Source organism: Gadus macrocephalus, chromosome 3 (genome assembly GCF_031168955.1).
Source record: "Gadus macrocephalus chromosome 3, ASM3116895v1".
In the NCBI taxonomy this organism is placed as follows: Eukaryota; Metazoa; Chordata; class Actinopteri; order Gadiformes; family Gadidae; genus Gadus; species Gadus macrocephalus.
Window position 1 is genome coordinate 15,486,432 of NC_082384.1, and position 13,616 is coordinate 15,500,047.

A 13,616-nucleotide genomic window follows, 5' to 3' on the forward strand; every position below is an offset into this window, starting at 1 on the left:
CCCTAGACTTTGAAACAGATTGTTATTGGTGTGCGTGTCGTCTCTTTCTTAGTCTTACAATATCCCATCAACAAAATAAAAATAATCACCTTGTAAAGAGCAAGACAACACAAACACAAACACAAAATATAAAAAATAAAAATAAAAAGTTAGGCTTCCGTGACTGACTGCCCAGGTAATTTGGGGTCCTGCAGTCCTACTGTATTATAACCAAACTTCGGGGGGTTTTGTGCGGAGATATTTTACCATAGAAATCACATTCTCGCCAGTGGATGAAGATTGCAGAAGTGTGTCTCTGCAGTGTTGACCTAAAAACTTTACACACATTTTTTTTTGCTGTTGGCAGAGTTTGCATTCGCCAATTATGCACTTATTCACTTCCCCGCCTCAAGCAACATGCTTGGAAAATACATATAGGAAGGCCAAGAACATGAAACGCCCGTTCCTCACGATTTTAGCATGTCTGCAGTCAAACTTCATATATCAAACTGAAGTCTGATCTGTGGGACTGCTGCTCAGATGAACTCGGGGAGCCGGGAGGTGTGGATCAGAACCTACCTTGGTTGCAGGTCTTCCCGGTGAAGCCCGCGTGGCACTTGCACTTGTTGGGTCCGACACAGTCTCCGTGTTTACACCCGGGCTGGCACTGGGCTGTAAGAAGGAGAGGGGGGGGGGGGGGGGGGGTGGAGGGGGATCAATGCACTGCGCCCTGGAAGAGTCCTTGGAGCAATTGAGCATGAAAAACATTTTATCCATGCACTTTTTATTTTGGCATGCAGGAAGGAAGGAAGCAGTGTGTTATGTGTCTGCTAACCATCCATGTAATAAGACTGTGTGTGTGTGTAGATATTTGTGTGTGTGTGTGTGTGTGTGTGAAGGTGTGAAGGTGTGTGCGAATGTGTGTGCGCATGTGCGTCTGTGAATGTTTTCTTTATCTCTCCACATAAACCAAATATAGAAACCTCACAGAGTTAGCGGCGTAAACTGGTTTCCTTGGTGATATACATCCTCTTAGCACCTCGATGTTAGCAAGCACCTGAGCGTAAAACTGCAAAGAATAACCCTTACTCTCAAGGCTTTTAGATGCAACATGAGCTGTATACGTCTATAACAGCCTGCAGGACAAAAAATGTGGGTTTGCTGCTAGAAGATGAGTTATTCCTAACGGTATCAACACAGTGTGCACAGGAATCTGTGCACACTGTGTCCGCTGAGACTGAGGAGGAGGCTGTTACATGGTCTGGTCACCGGAGACTACGGTAACTTTCACACCCAGGAAGGAGGAGTGTGTATGTAGGGAACTTCGGGCAACGTTGGCATGTAAGTATGCACGGCCTCCGTGTGTGTGTGTGTGTGTGTGTGTGTGTGTGTGTGTGTGTGTGTGTGTGTGTGTGTGTGTGTGTGTGTGGGTGTGTGTGTGTGTGTGTGTGTGTGTGTGTGTGTGTGTGTGTGTGTGTGGGTGTGTGTGTGTGTGTGTGTGTGTGTGTGTGTGTGTGGCTGTGCGGCGCCTTAGTGAGCGAGCCGCTCTCTCCCCTGCTTATCTGACTGCTCCTGCCTCGGCTTGCAGTAAAGCACGTCCACCGCACGCCACCCCAGCCAGGTGCTGCTAATTTTCATTTAGGGCTTCGTTAGCTCTGTCATAATACGAGCCAATCACAGGGCGTAATTACCCCGGCGGTGAATGACGCTCCACACCAAAAAACTAAAGGGATGCGTGCATCGGGTGGCATTGTGATTTTGTACAGTGGTATATAAGAAGTCCCTTTGTGATTGCTTGAAAGTTTTTTAGTGTGTCTGTGTTTGTGAATGTGTGTATGTGAGTTTGTTTTTGAGAGAGAAGCCCAGAATGTGTGTGTATGTGTGAGTGTGTGTGTGTGTGAGTGTGTGTGTGTGTGTGTGTGTGTGTGTGTGTGTGTGTGACAGTGCAAGCGCACATGTTGGTGGTGTTGGTGTGGGAATGTGCCTGAGAGTGAGAGTGTGTGTGTTTGTGTGTGTTTTTGAGAGAGAAGCACAGATTGTCAGTGTGTTTGCACGTATTTGATTTTGCGTATGAGTGTGTGTCCATTTCCGAGTGCTGAGGATGTGTGTTTTTGAGATAGCAACAGATTGTGTGTGTGGCTGTCTCTTATGTGGTGTTGGTGTGAGCATGTGTGTGTGTGGGTGCATGTGAGTGTGAATGCATGTGCGTGTGTGTGTGTGTGTGTGTGTGTGTGTGTGTGTGTGTGTGTGTGTGTGTGTGTGTGTGTGTGTGTGTGTGTGCGTGTGTATGAATGTGTGTGTTTTTGAGATGGCAACAGATTGTGTGGGTGGATGTATTTTATGTGTGGCTGTCTTCATGCCCACATGTGTGTGGTGTTGGTATGAGCATGTGTGTGTGTTTGTGAGTGCAAGTGTGTGTGTGTGTGTATGTGAGTGTGTGTGTGCGCATGTGTGTGCATGTGTATGTGCTTGTGTGTGTCTGCGCTTGAAAAAAAGGAAGAAACAGATGAAACCAGGATAGCAGAGGGAAAGAAAGGGGAACCATGAGATGAGAGTCCTAATCCCACATGAGCCAGCTTTTGCTGTGTTTTCTAAATTGCGGTGCGTATCTTTTGTTGTGTATCTAAATCATTACACGGATCAAGTCGCATTTGGGAAAGCAAAGCTACGGGCTTTACGATGTTGTCACACACAGCCTCGAGTCAACACCTCGCAAGGTTCCATAATTCTTGAAGGATTCTCTTCGATTTTTAATCAGAAGTACATAAAAGATGCCGTAATGAAGAGGCAGGTGATACGCCGAAATGAGTTGAAACGCTGGTCACCGCTTTGGCTTCAAGGACAATACCGGATACTGGGTGAACAAACCACTGTCTCTCCTGGCTTCACTAAAACACCCGCTGCCAACGTTATATGTAAAAACAACTATGCTGTAGGCCTACCCATTCTTCTCAAGATTATAAAGCGCGGGCGCAATCTCGCATCAAATGTATTTTGTAATGTGCTCTATGTCAATACTAACTTATTGAAGGTTAGTGGACAAAAAGGCTGTGAAATGCCCTACGTTCGCCACAAGTACAAACAAAAGTTGGTATCACGAAGACCAAGGTTCTGCTGCTTTTTATGTTGGTTGTGCAGGCGACTACACGCAAAACCCTTTTAGGCAGAAATGGCCACAGTCAAGTAATTCTGACAAATTAAAATGGCAGTGGATGTTTTAGGAAAGCCAGGAGGGTGGTTAGAATGGTTTGATCTGACTGGTGTTATCATTTAAGTGGTTTGACAGCATTGCCCATTCTATTCAATCTTCGGCTAAGATAGTTATTCCATGTGTATTTACTTGAAGCCTCCACACCACCCCTATAAATTCAACAATGCCATCTCTCCCTCCAGTATGAAGGACAAAAGGTCTGAAAGATAAACATTCTAAATGGAGGATACAAGACTTATTGTTATTATTAGACGCCATCATCTTATAGAAGAAAGCCTTCTCCTCCGCCGTATTAACAATGGAGAACCTGAGACCGGTGTAAGTACCATATTGGCTCGGCTACCAGATCGGCTCGGGGTCCGTCGTCTGCTGATTACGTTACACAATATCATTGGCTGTACGCTTGAAAGGGCGTACATTGTGATTGGCTGTACGTCGGACAGTTGTGATTGGCTGTTTTGTGCTGTAGCTCTGGCTGTAGTCATAGCAACCACGAGGCAACAGCGAGCACATGTGTGAGCGCGAGTAGGTCTATGTCTAGTTTCTGTTTGTGTTGCCAGATTGGGCATATGTCCCGTTTTTCCAGCCTAACGTGATTCAAAGTAGCCAAATCCGGCTGAAAATGTGCCCAATCTGGCAACACGGACGGCTTATCTTAACAGCCAAGATGTTTCCGAGGGATGTTTTGTTTTTAGCAGAAAACTATCCATACAGATAGGTTGGGAATGGTCTATGTTCAAAATTAAAGATCATTACAGGCTCCTTAATTTAAGCCATAAAAGACCTTATTGCTGTAGATAGCGTATTGTGTGACGTAATCAGCAGACGACGGACCCCGAGCCGATCTGGTAGCCGAGCCAATATGGTACTTACACCGGTAATAGCACCCCTGTGATTGAAAACTGTTCAAAAAGTGGTATGTGTGTTTCTCCGTTGTAATGCAGAACCGGTATTGGAAACACAGGTCTAGACTGTGAGCAGCTTTACCCAATGGCGGGCAGGGTATTTTTAAACGAGCAGTAACCCCAAGTAACGGAGATCAGGGAAAGAGCTGGCCCGTGGTGTTTATTAACACATCAAACAGCATTGGGGGCTAAAACAGGCACATGCTAGCGGAGGGCATCCATACATAGCCCGTACATAGCAGCAGCAGCGCGTCGTTCCAGGAATACCGGGCGGACGTGCCTGCCGATGACACATGGTGTTACACACAGTTTACATCAGGCATTCCGCCGGACACAAAGGGACCCGGGACGGAATGGTGACATTGCTGGGTCAGGATATTTCCATATAGCGGGACCGAAAGCGCAACCGAGTCCCAGAGATACAGCGATAGGAGTAATTTCGATTATGCCTACGAAAATATACTTCAGCTGCTTTAACGCCTTGTTGGGTGTCCTTTGTATAACGACGAGCGGGGAAAAGCCACTGTGATTAGAGTTGTGGCTTTAATGTGTTAATTAGCCTGCTTATACCACGCCATGCTTTTAGTTATTTTATGCTGAGCAGTTAAGAGAAAAGTTTTCGCTCATACATTTTTTTTTAAAGTCAGTTAAAAGGGTTTCGCTTAGTGGCTCCTCGTCGAGGCGACGACGCGAGGCAATAAACTGTTAGCCATGTCACCCTGAAGGAATTTTAAAATAATTAATCGAGAGATATTAGTTCTCAGTGAGGAACAGCAGCTGCAGAAGAAAGCAGGTCATTAGCAGAGATCTGAAGCCGGGGAGAGAAAGAGATGGCCACAGCCGAAGGGGGCGGAGGGTGGGGGTGCGGCTGGGGAGTGTGAGGTATTAATGTGTTGAGGGGGAAGTGGTTTGAATCTATAAATAAGTAAGCGAGAGAAAGTGAAAGCGCGCAGGATTTTGGAAGATGTGGCCCCAGGATGAGTGTCTAGCAGCGACATTATTTTCCAGAAAAACACATGGGGGCTAACCTTGAGGTTGGCATCGTATTCCGGCTACCCTGTGTGTTAGGGCGAAGAGCGCTGCAAAACAAACAGCCAAACAAAGACAAGGGAGCGTTGCAGGCTTGTTTTTCGTTTTAGTTATTTTTCTCAGGAGAAAAAACAAATGTACATGATGTTAGGGAAATAAAACACACATAAATTATGGAAAACAAATAGGAAGGTCTGGAGTCACACATATTCACATTCATGCAAAAACGACTTGGGTTTTGTGTCATGTTGAATAAAGGATTGTTAATAAAGATTAAAATGACTTGATTTTGTATCTAAATTGAATTGGACAATTGAACAATGCAGCATGATCAAAATTCCCGATTATGTGAATGCCACCAGAATGCTAACTGAAATTTATTTTGTATTGAAGTGTGTGTGTTTGAGTGGGTTTTGTCGTAGTCTTTTGAAATGTAATTAAAGTAAGGCTTTTATTAGTGTATGTCCTTGATATTGACACAGTGGAACGCATTTTAAGCAAATTATTATTACCACCTACTAAGGCATGGCAATGTGACTATGTTGCTAGATAGTTGATCTTAATTATACATTAGTATAAAGGTTCTTTAACATACTGCTGCAGTGTGAAACGTGGCTTTGTAATAGATTAATAATGGAGCATCTGTTATTCACAAGTGCTCAACAGAAGCATAAGTAAGATATATTAGCATTATTGTATAAATGCATGTTAAAAAAAAGAAGACAAAACCACTGCAAGAAAACACACATACCTTTGGACAAACTCAAGCCTACTTGTTCGGATCACCGCCCTAATGACCACTAATAGTTGAAGAGACGATAAAGGGACCGTGGTCACGGATCAGTGGTCCACCAAGCCACAGAGACCATCCAGTTAAAATGAGGTTTTGTTAAACTACAGATCGCCTTACAGTCAATCATCGCTCACTCATAGGATCCGATGACCAGATTCTATGAGACTCTGCGTCGGCCTAGTCCGACCTGCACCTCGCTCAGAGGGATGAAACCACACTAGTCCATTCATCACATCTGAAGCCCGGCAGAACACACTTTAAATCCCTTTAGAGACGAGATAATTCACCTGTGAAGGACAGAGAGACGAATGCTGCGTCTCCGCTTGGCTAGTTCTCCGTATTCCTGTCACTCTGAATGTTTTATTTTATCTTTTTTATTCTAGGTTGAATATATGCAATGGATATCATATTGAGTTTGGCTGGTGGCTTATCCGCAGTGTCTGTATCATCAATTTGTAGAGAAACCATGTATAGATATGGTTTATTAAAGATGAACTTCATATTGATGGAATATTTTAGCATTTCATTTTAAAGTTCATCACATTTAACTTGGTTTTATGTTTCAATTAATAAATCCCGCTATGGGTAGTAAAAAACGTTAAATAAAAATTGCATGAAATATTAAATGAAATGGATCACATAAACAAGTTTCTCTGTGCAATGTGTGTGCCCTCTCTCCTCGCCTTTCTCTCCTCAATTATTTCAACAAAGAGGCCAATCCCTCGCCTTGTTCCTTGTCAAATGGTTGTCTGATGAACCAGTCGGTGAACTGTATCTGCGGAGGCTACAACCCCGCAGCTCTGCCCTGCTCTCCTCTGTCACCATGAAGACAAAAGCCTGAGGACTGTGACACTGCTGCGCGTGATTGCACATGCAAGCACTCACACACAGACAGATCACCACAAACACATATACGCATGCAAACATACACATGCAGACAAATAAACACACAGGTGTACACTCCAACACACACACACACACACACACACACACACACACACACACACACACACACACACACACACACACACACACACACACACACACACACACACACACACACACACACACACACACACACACACACACACAAAGACACACACGATATCTCCTAATCCCCCTTTCTGATCTCTCTCTCTCCCTCTCCTCTGAAATCAGAGTCAGGCTGATTTGATGGAGGACTGATTGTAGTTTAAAGAGCACGGCTGTACGGATATGAGCAGCGGATGTACTCCCCCCCCCCCCCCCCCCCCACACACACACACACACACATCCCCTCTCCTCCCTCCTCTCACTCCTCATTGGAATGCATTGAGGGAGAATGAGCAGTGATTTAATCAATAGCAACAGATAGGACTTTGTGGGAAGCAGGTGGTAGTGATGGTGGTGGTGGTGTGAGGGAGGAGTTCTGAAATAGCTTGTTGTGTCGCTTAAAAAAACAGAATATGTGGGACTCCAGAGATACAATCATGATAACACAGATGCTCACACACTGCTGCTGTTTGGAGTCGACCACATTCATGGATTCATTTACAGCACTTCAAACCCTACGTCAGCGGTCCTGTTTCTAAGATATCTGCTCTCTCCTGCAATAGAAACTTCAGTCTCAACAATACGTTGCTGTACCTAAAAGTGCGTTCACACAAAAAGCGAAGCGCATAGTCGCTTTACTTACCGCAAACTCTTCTTACGTGAGAGATTCAGCATCAAGCAATATTCAAGCGACAAAGTTCAAATAATTAAATTCTCGCTCGTGCCACGCCATTACAGACATTTCCGTCTGTTTGAGTCATTCTCGCCGCTGGGTTGGCTGGCCAAAATGTATTCTATTCGCGTCTTTGCATTGACTTTGTATGTAGTCGCGCTGCGCCTTCGCTTTTGGTGTGAGCGCACGGTAATGACTAGTGAATCACCAAAAACATTATTTAAGATAAGAGCATAATATATTTAGCAGGTTGAGTCTAAAGAGCCTGGGGATCTGGTGTTCCCTAGGTGTTTCTTTAATATTGCTGTGCTGAGGATGCTGGCTACAGAGCTGTATTGACGTCTGGGCTGAGACTATGTTGTACATCCTTCAACACCTACTATAACACTCTATACACAAAGGAGAAATGCTAGTGGGCCTTCGCTTCTATGTTTGAAATTGTGATTGCAAGGTGTGAACATTAGCTTTGGCTCAGGAAGTTGTTGACATAACGTGTCTCCGGCTTCTATGTCTGAATCTTAAACTCGAACTGAAAATGTACAGAGAGAGAGCAAACCAATGTAGATGTTTAAATGTGGCGAATACTCCGACTGTGATATTTCATTTATAAATCCGCCATTCCTATATCGACTTCCTTTTATAAACCACAGCAGCAGTATATGAGACATGTACCTGAAAATAAAAAAGAATGCAGTTAGTTAATCATTTTTTATAAATAAATCATAACATGACATGATTAAGTTAAAAACAAGCATTCAAACTTAAGATCAACAAGTTGTTGCTTTGGTAACGGAGCAAGACACAAATGTTATGGTGGATTAGAGGACATAAATAGAAGCTTTAACATATGGAACGGACATGCAGTGTAATGGACCCTCTGTTTACAGCCCCCACCCTTCTGCCCATCAAATTGAGCTTCATTATGCACACTGGGTCAAGCTCCCATTCTGATCATTAGGATGTTTATTTTTTTAGCCGAATGATTGATATAATTACACATAAAACCCATAAAAACACTTTATTGAGTGGATTCACGAAAGGAGGAATGCAACCATAACTATGTATTTTTTGTTGTAATGTGTGGAGGGTTTCAGTAGGAGGTCCTTTGATAAGCCAAGCTCTCTACAAATGAAATGTTATCTATGTAAGTGAAGTGAACATCACAACCATCTTTTGAATCAATCAGGATGGTATCACTAATCTCCTCATTAGATTCAACCAGCATCCCCTCATCCTCAACAAAAAAGTGGCAATAAATAATGTAATGCATTCCGCAATCCCTTATCTGGAACAATTACAATCTTAAACAAAACTCCAATGTCCAACCTGTCCGCTCTTGTTTGAATGCTTTCCTGTGTAACCTTTGAAGTCGACAGGTATGTTCAAGGGCTAACCTTAGCGGGTAGCATCTACCATGACCCAAGCCAGTAACCCTGGCAACTATCTCCACACGGCAGTCCTCTCCCAGCGCCCCCGGGTGAGTTTCACGTCTGCCACGTTGGAGAGAGATACTTTCGAGGACGTACACATCAATTTGAGGCGGAAAAATATCCAGGGAGAAGCTGAGGATGAATCCTAGTTCCTAGGTTCCTTGTTTTGGCAAGATGTCTAAGAAACGACACGTGCTCAGTCTGCTAACATGGGTAAGACAATAACCCGCCGTGTACCTTCCAAGGGAGCTCAATTGTACATATTACTGATTTCATTATTTGGACGTGTTGTTCATTTTCAAGGGTTTCGAGTTGCAGGCACTTTGGCCGGTTGCCAGCCTTTACAAGAGAGGCTTTGTTACCACGACGACTAACTAACAAAACGCTGCGTCGAGCGTTACGTCCACATGACTCTCTCTCTCCTTCATGCCTCGCTTGGTCGTCAGGTAAACGTTGGGACAAAACAAAACATAAACACAGCAGGTGACATAGGCGGCCGCTTCCTAGTAATGCTATTCATTACCATGGTTAGCTAGCACACAAAGTGACTTACAGGACAGAAATGGTGGTCATAAATGAGCAGGTAGAGGCTAGGCATCTTTCTCAGTGAGGCAAACAGATAAGAAAACAGACAGAAATTCAGGGGATTCAAACTCACTACTTTACGCCGGGGTGTCAAACACCCTTACCCCTCAGGACCACTCCCCCCCATCCCCCTGCTCTGTGACACAAAGTGGGGACCCCAGTTGAGCCCAGGAAGTACCCCCCCACCAATAAAAGCCCAAGGCCGGACCGCAGTGTGACTCACGGTGGCAGTGGCCCCAGGAGCGGCGGGTCCAGCCCCAGCAGCAGTCCATCCGGGCCCCGTAGCGACACAGGCCGTTGGAGGGGGCCATCTGCCGTGGCCACCTGTAAGAGGCACACAGAGACACACACACACACACACACACACACACACACACACACACACACACACACACACACACACACACACACACACACACACACACATATAGACACACACACACACACACACACACACACACACACAAATACACACACACACACACACTCACGCACACACATTTGGACACACCCACACAAATACACACACACACACACACACACACACACATAGACACACATACACACACTGTTAGTTAGATCACAGTCCCCCACAACGCACTAAATGTTATAATAGGCTGGAATGGATTCTTCTCATGATGGCGGTTGCTATATCATCAGCAGGCCAGAATTTCACTTTGTACTGAGACCAAACCAAAACCACATTTTAGTATGAATGTTTGAGAGTTGTAGAGTTTTTTATCTCTCTTTGTTCATTCATATTAATTCATTTCTTTTTAGTTTTTATTGAGTTCATTATATGCATTTATGAAGTCTTTTTTAACTGCAATACAGTTAATATTTATATGAAACATTTAAGTTGAGTAGAGTATGAATTGATCTCTTGGATCTTCAAAAGCCTACAAATAGAAACCAATGTCTTTTAAATTAAATCCTTATTCCCTCTTAAGAAATCATAAACCGACTTTGCAGTGCCCCTTCCAGTAAAAGCTTGGGATGTTTTAGGATAACAACATCAATACTATGCTAAAGTTTACCTCAAAACGCAGACAGAAATCAATGTGTCGATCAATGTTTCTGATGGTCAACCGGAGAGGGTGCTGAAAGTGCGCCTGGCTTCGTTTTACTACCGGTAATATTCCCAGCGCTAATAAAACCAATCATTGTTTTCATAGTTTCAAATGATTGTTACAATACTTTGTATGAAACGTAAACACACAAAAAGATAATCAACGTGATTTTCTGACGCCATTGTGCGCTACGGAGGAAGTAAATATCTTGGCTGAGAGCAATGATGGGCTGGCTGGCTGAGTCCACACAACACAGCCTTACAGCACAACATCTTGGCATGGAGAGAGGGAGATGGGGAGAGAGACAGAGAGAGAGACAGAGAGACAGAGAGAGAGAGAGAGAGAGAGAGAGAGAGAGAGAGAGAGAGAGAGAGAGAGAGGGCGAAGCAGAGCAGAGCATTTCCGTAGCGGCAGACTGCAGAGTTCAAGAGCTCGTCTTAACTCAGTGAAATTTGGCGGTTAGGGGAATCAACGGCTGTGAGGCAGGAGTGTGTTCTGTGTTTTATTCGGGCGTCTGAAATTCATTTAACAACGCACACAACCAAAAGGATCACACAACCAAACACCAAACACAAAGTGCAGGCTATAAGTGTGTACCATGTTTTTATATTTGGTGATGGCCACAGGAGTCATCATTAGTCTAAATGTAAGCCCCTGCACGGATAAGGGAGCCACTTCCTGAGTGACACCGCGGCCGGGGGATTCTCCCTTGTGCACAAAAGAGGGGGGAACCAAAGTGTGTGGAAACCCCTTGAGACAACAGACCACTGATCTGTGGCGCCGTGATGAAGACGAGGGGCTTCCGCTCAGTATTCAGCGCACGCCCAACATCGCCATGCCTGCCTGTTAGCGGCTCTCTGCCAAGATGAGCAAATGCTAATGCTTGACCCGCTGCCAATCACCTCGATGGGGCAAAGAGAGAAGAAAAACTGTGATGGAGGACGCTAAGCGAGAGTGGCAGATTCAGGGGAAATGTTTGTCTGCTGCCTGGCAGGCGGGAAGCACGGCGGCAGCAAGGCCGACGCAAGCACACACACACACACACACACACACACACACACACACACACACACACACACACACACACACACACACACACACATAAGCGTGTTCAGCAGAAAAAATGAAGAGAGAGGAAGGGGAAGAGGAGAGAGAAGAGAGGCTAGAGGAGTGAAGAAAAAGGGAAGGAGAGGTGAGGAGTACAGAGGATTGAGTAGATGAGAGAGGATGTGAAAAAGATGAGAGAGAAGCTGTGGAAAAGAAAAGAGAGGAGTAGAGAAAAGGGGGAGATGGGGATGGGGAGAGAAAAGGAGATGAGAGGGAAGGAGGAGTTAAAGGGGTGAGATGGGACAAAGGGCGAGAAGAGAGCAGAGAAGGGGAGAGTAGAGCCATAGAGGTTTGAGAGGAGGAAGGGGAGCATTGCAGAGAGAACATAAGAGAGGAGAGGAGGGGGGAAAACGGGTGAGAAGGGAGAGAGAGAGCGGGAAGAGAGTAGAGGAGAGACAGCAGGAAGGGGATAGGAGTGACAGAGGTGATGAGGAGTGGAGAGAGGGGGAGAAGGGAAATGAAAGAAAAGACAGAGAGGAGAACAAATGATAATAGAGGAGAATAGTCTAGAGGAAAAAGAAGAGATAGGAGAGGAGACTTGGGGAAGATGAATAGATAGGAGAAGGGTGCAGAGGAGGTGAGAGGAGAGGAGAGTAGAGGAGGTGAGAGGAGAGGAGAGGCGAGGAGAAGAGAGGAGAGGAGAGGAGAGGAGAGGAGAGGAGAGGAGAGGAGAGGAGAGGAGAGGAGAGGAGAGGAGAGGAGAGGTGAGGAGAGGAGAGGTGGTTCCTGTGAAGGAAAACCTTCAACCAGATGTCTATGAAGGTGTGGCTCACAAACACAGCCCTCCTACAGCATCCGTGTCGTCATTAAACCACACAGATCACAAAGCCCGAGCAGACATTCCAGTCCAATAATAAACATTTATGAAGCAGCTGATTTACAGCCATAATTAAATGGAGGAGACGACCCTGGGAGATCAATCATGTCAATAGTAATTTAACGAAGCCATCACTCTCTGTTCACAGGTTATGCATACAGACAGACAGAAGCGATGATGATGATGATGGTAGCACTTGCAAATGGGTTAGCCATGAGGACAGTTGGACCAAGATCAAACTTCTTTCTGCATGAAGGAAGAGAAAGTGCATATACTTATAGCAGGTCAACGAGGATGCAGACTAACAAACCTCCAGAGGAATTATGGGAGATGTAGTCTGGGTGGAAATCCAAAATAAATATCAGACGTTCTCTCACACATGCACGCACACACACACACACAAACACACAAGCACACGCACACACACACACACACAAACACACAAGCACACGCACACACACACACACACACACAAACACACACACACACACACACACACACACACACACACACACACACACACACACACACACACACACACACACACACACAAACACACAAAAAGGGAGAATATGAGGGAAGCGATATTTTATTTGACATTCGTGTCCTCTGCGTATTCCCAGTCTTGCTCATTCTAGTTTCAAATATCCAGTCACTTCACTTGGTCCTTGGCTGTTATGCATTGTGACAAGTGCCGGGTATTGTCTGAACTTGTTATGAACCCGGCATTCGGTTCCAGTATCAATTCAATACTTTTTTTTGGTACCTTACTTTGAGTTCTGAACAGATTTGTTTGCGGCAAAGTAGGCTAGCAGTGTTCGCAGGTTGACCTGTCATTCACACCTTTCGTACCCGTCACAAACACAAGCTCATAGGCAGCTCCATCTTCCAGGTTCACTCTTTGACTCTTGGTCGTACCAACATGTGTCCGTCAGTCTCTCTGTGGCCTGCGCTGTGGATTCAAACCCCGCCTGAGCTCTGAAGT

At 45.0% G+C, this 13,616-nt stretch overlaps 1 protein-coding gene across 1 annotated transcript in view; it reads right to left on the reverse strand.

Annotated features, from left to right (window-relative positions):
• The window catches only part of npnta (nephronectin a), a 30,682-nt gene that overhangs the window by 15,036 nt on the left and 2,030 nt on the right, over positions 1 to 13,616 (reverse strand). The window contains exons 2-4 of the mRNA XM_060046692.1: positions 9,861 to 9,961; positions 5,124 to 5,174; positions 559 to 651 (exon numbers count right to left, since the gene is read on the reverse strand). Coding sequence (XP_059902675.1) covers positions 559 to 651; positions 5,124 to 5,174; positions 9,861 to 9,961 — 245 coding nt within the window. The remainder of the gene's footprint in view (positions 1 to 558; positions 652 to 5,123; positions 5,175 to 9,860; positions 9,962 to 13,616) is intronic.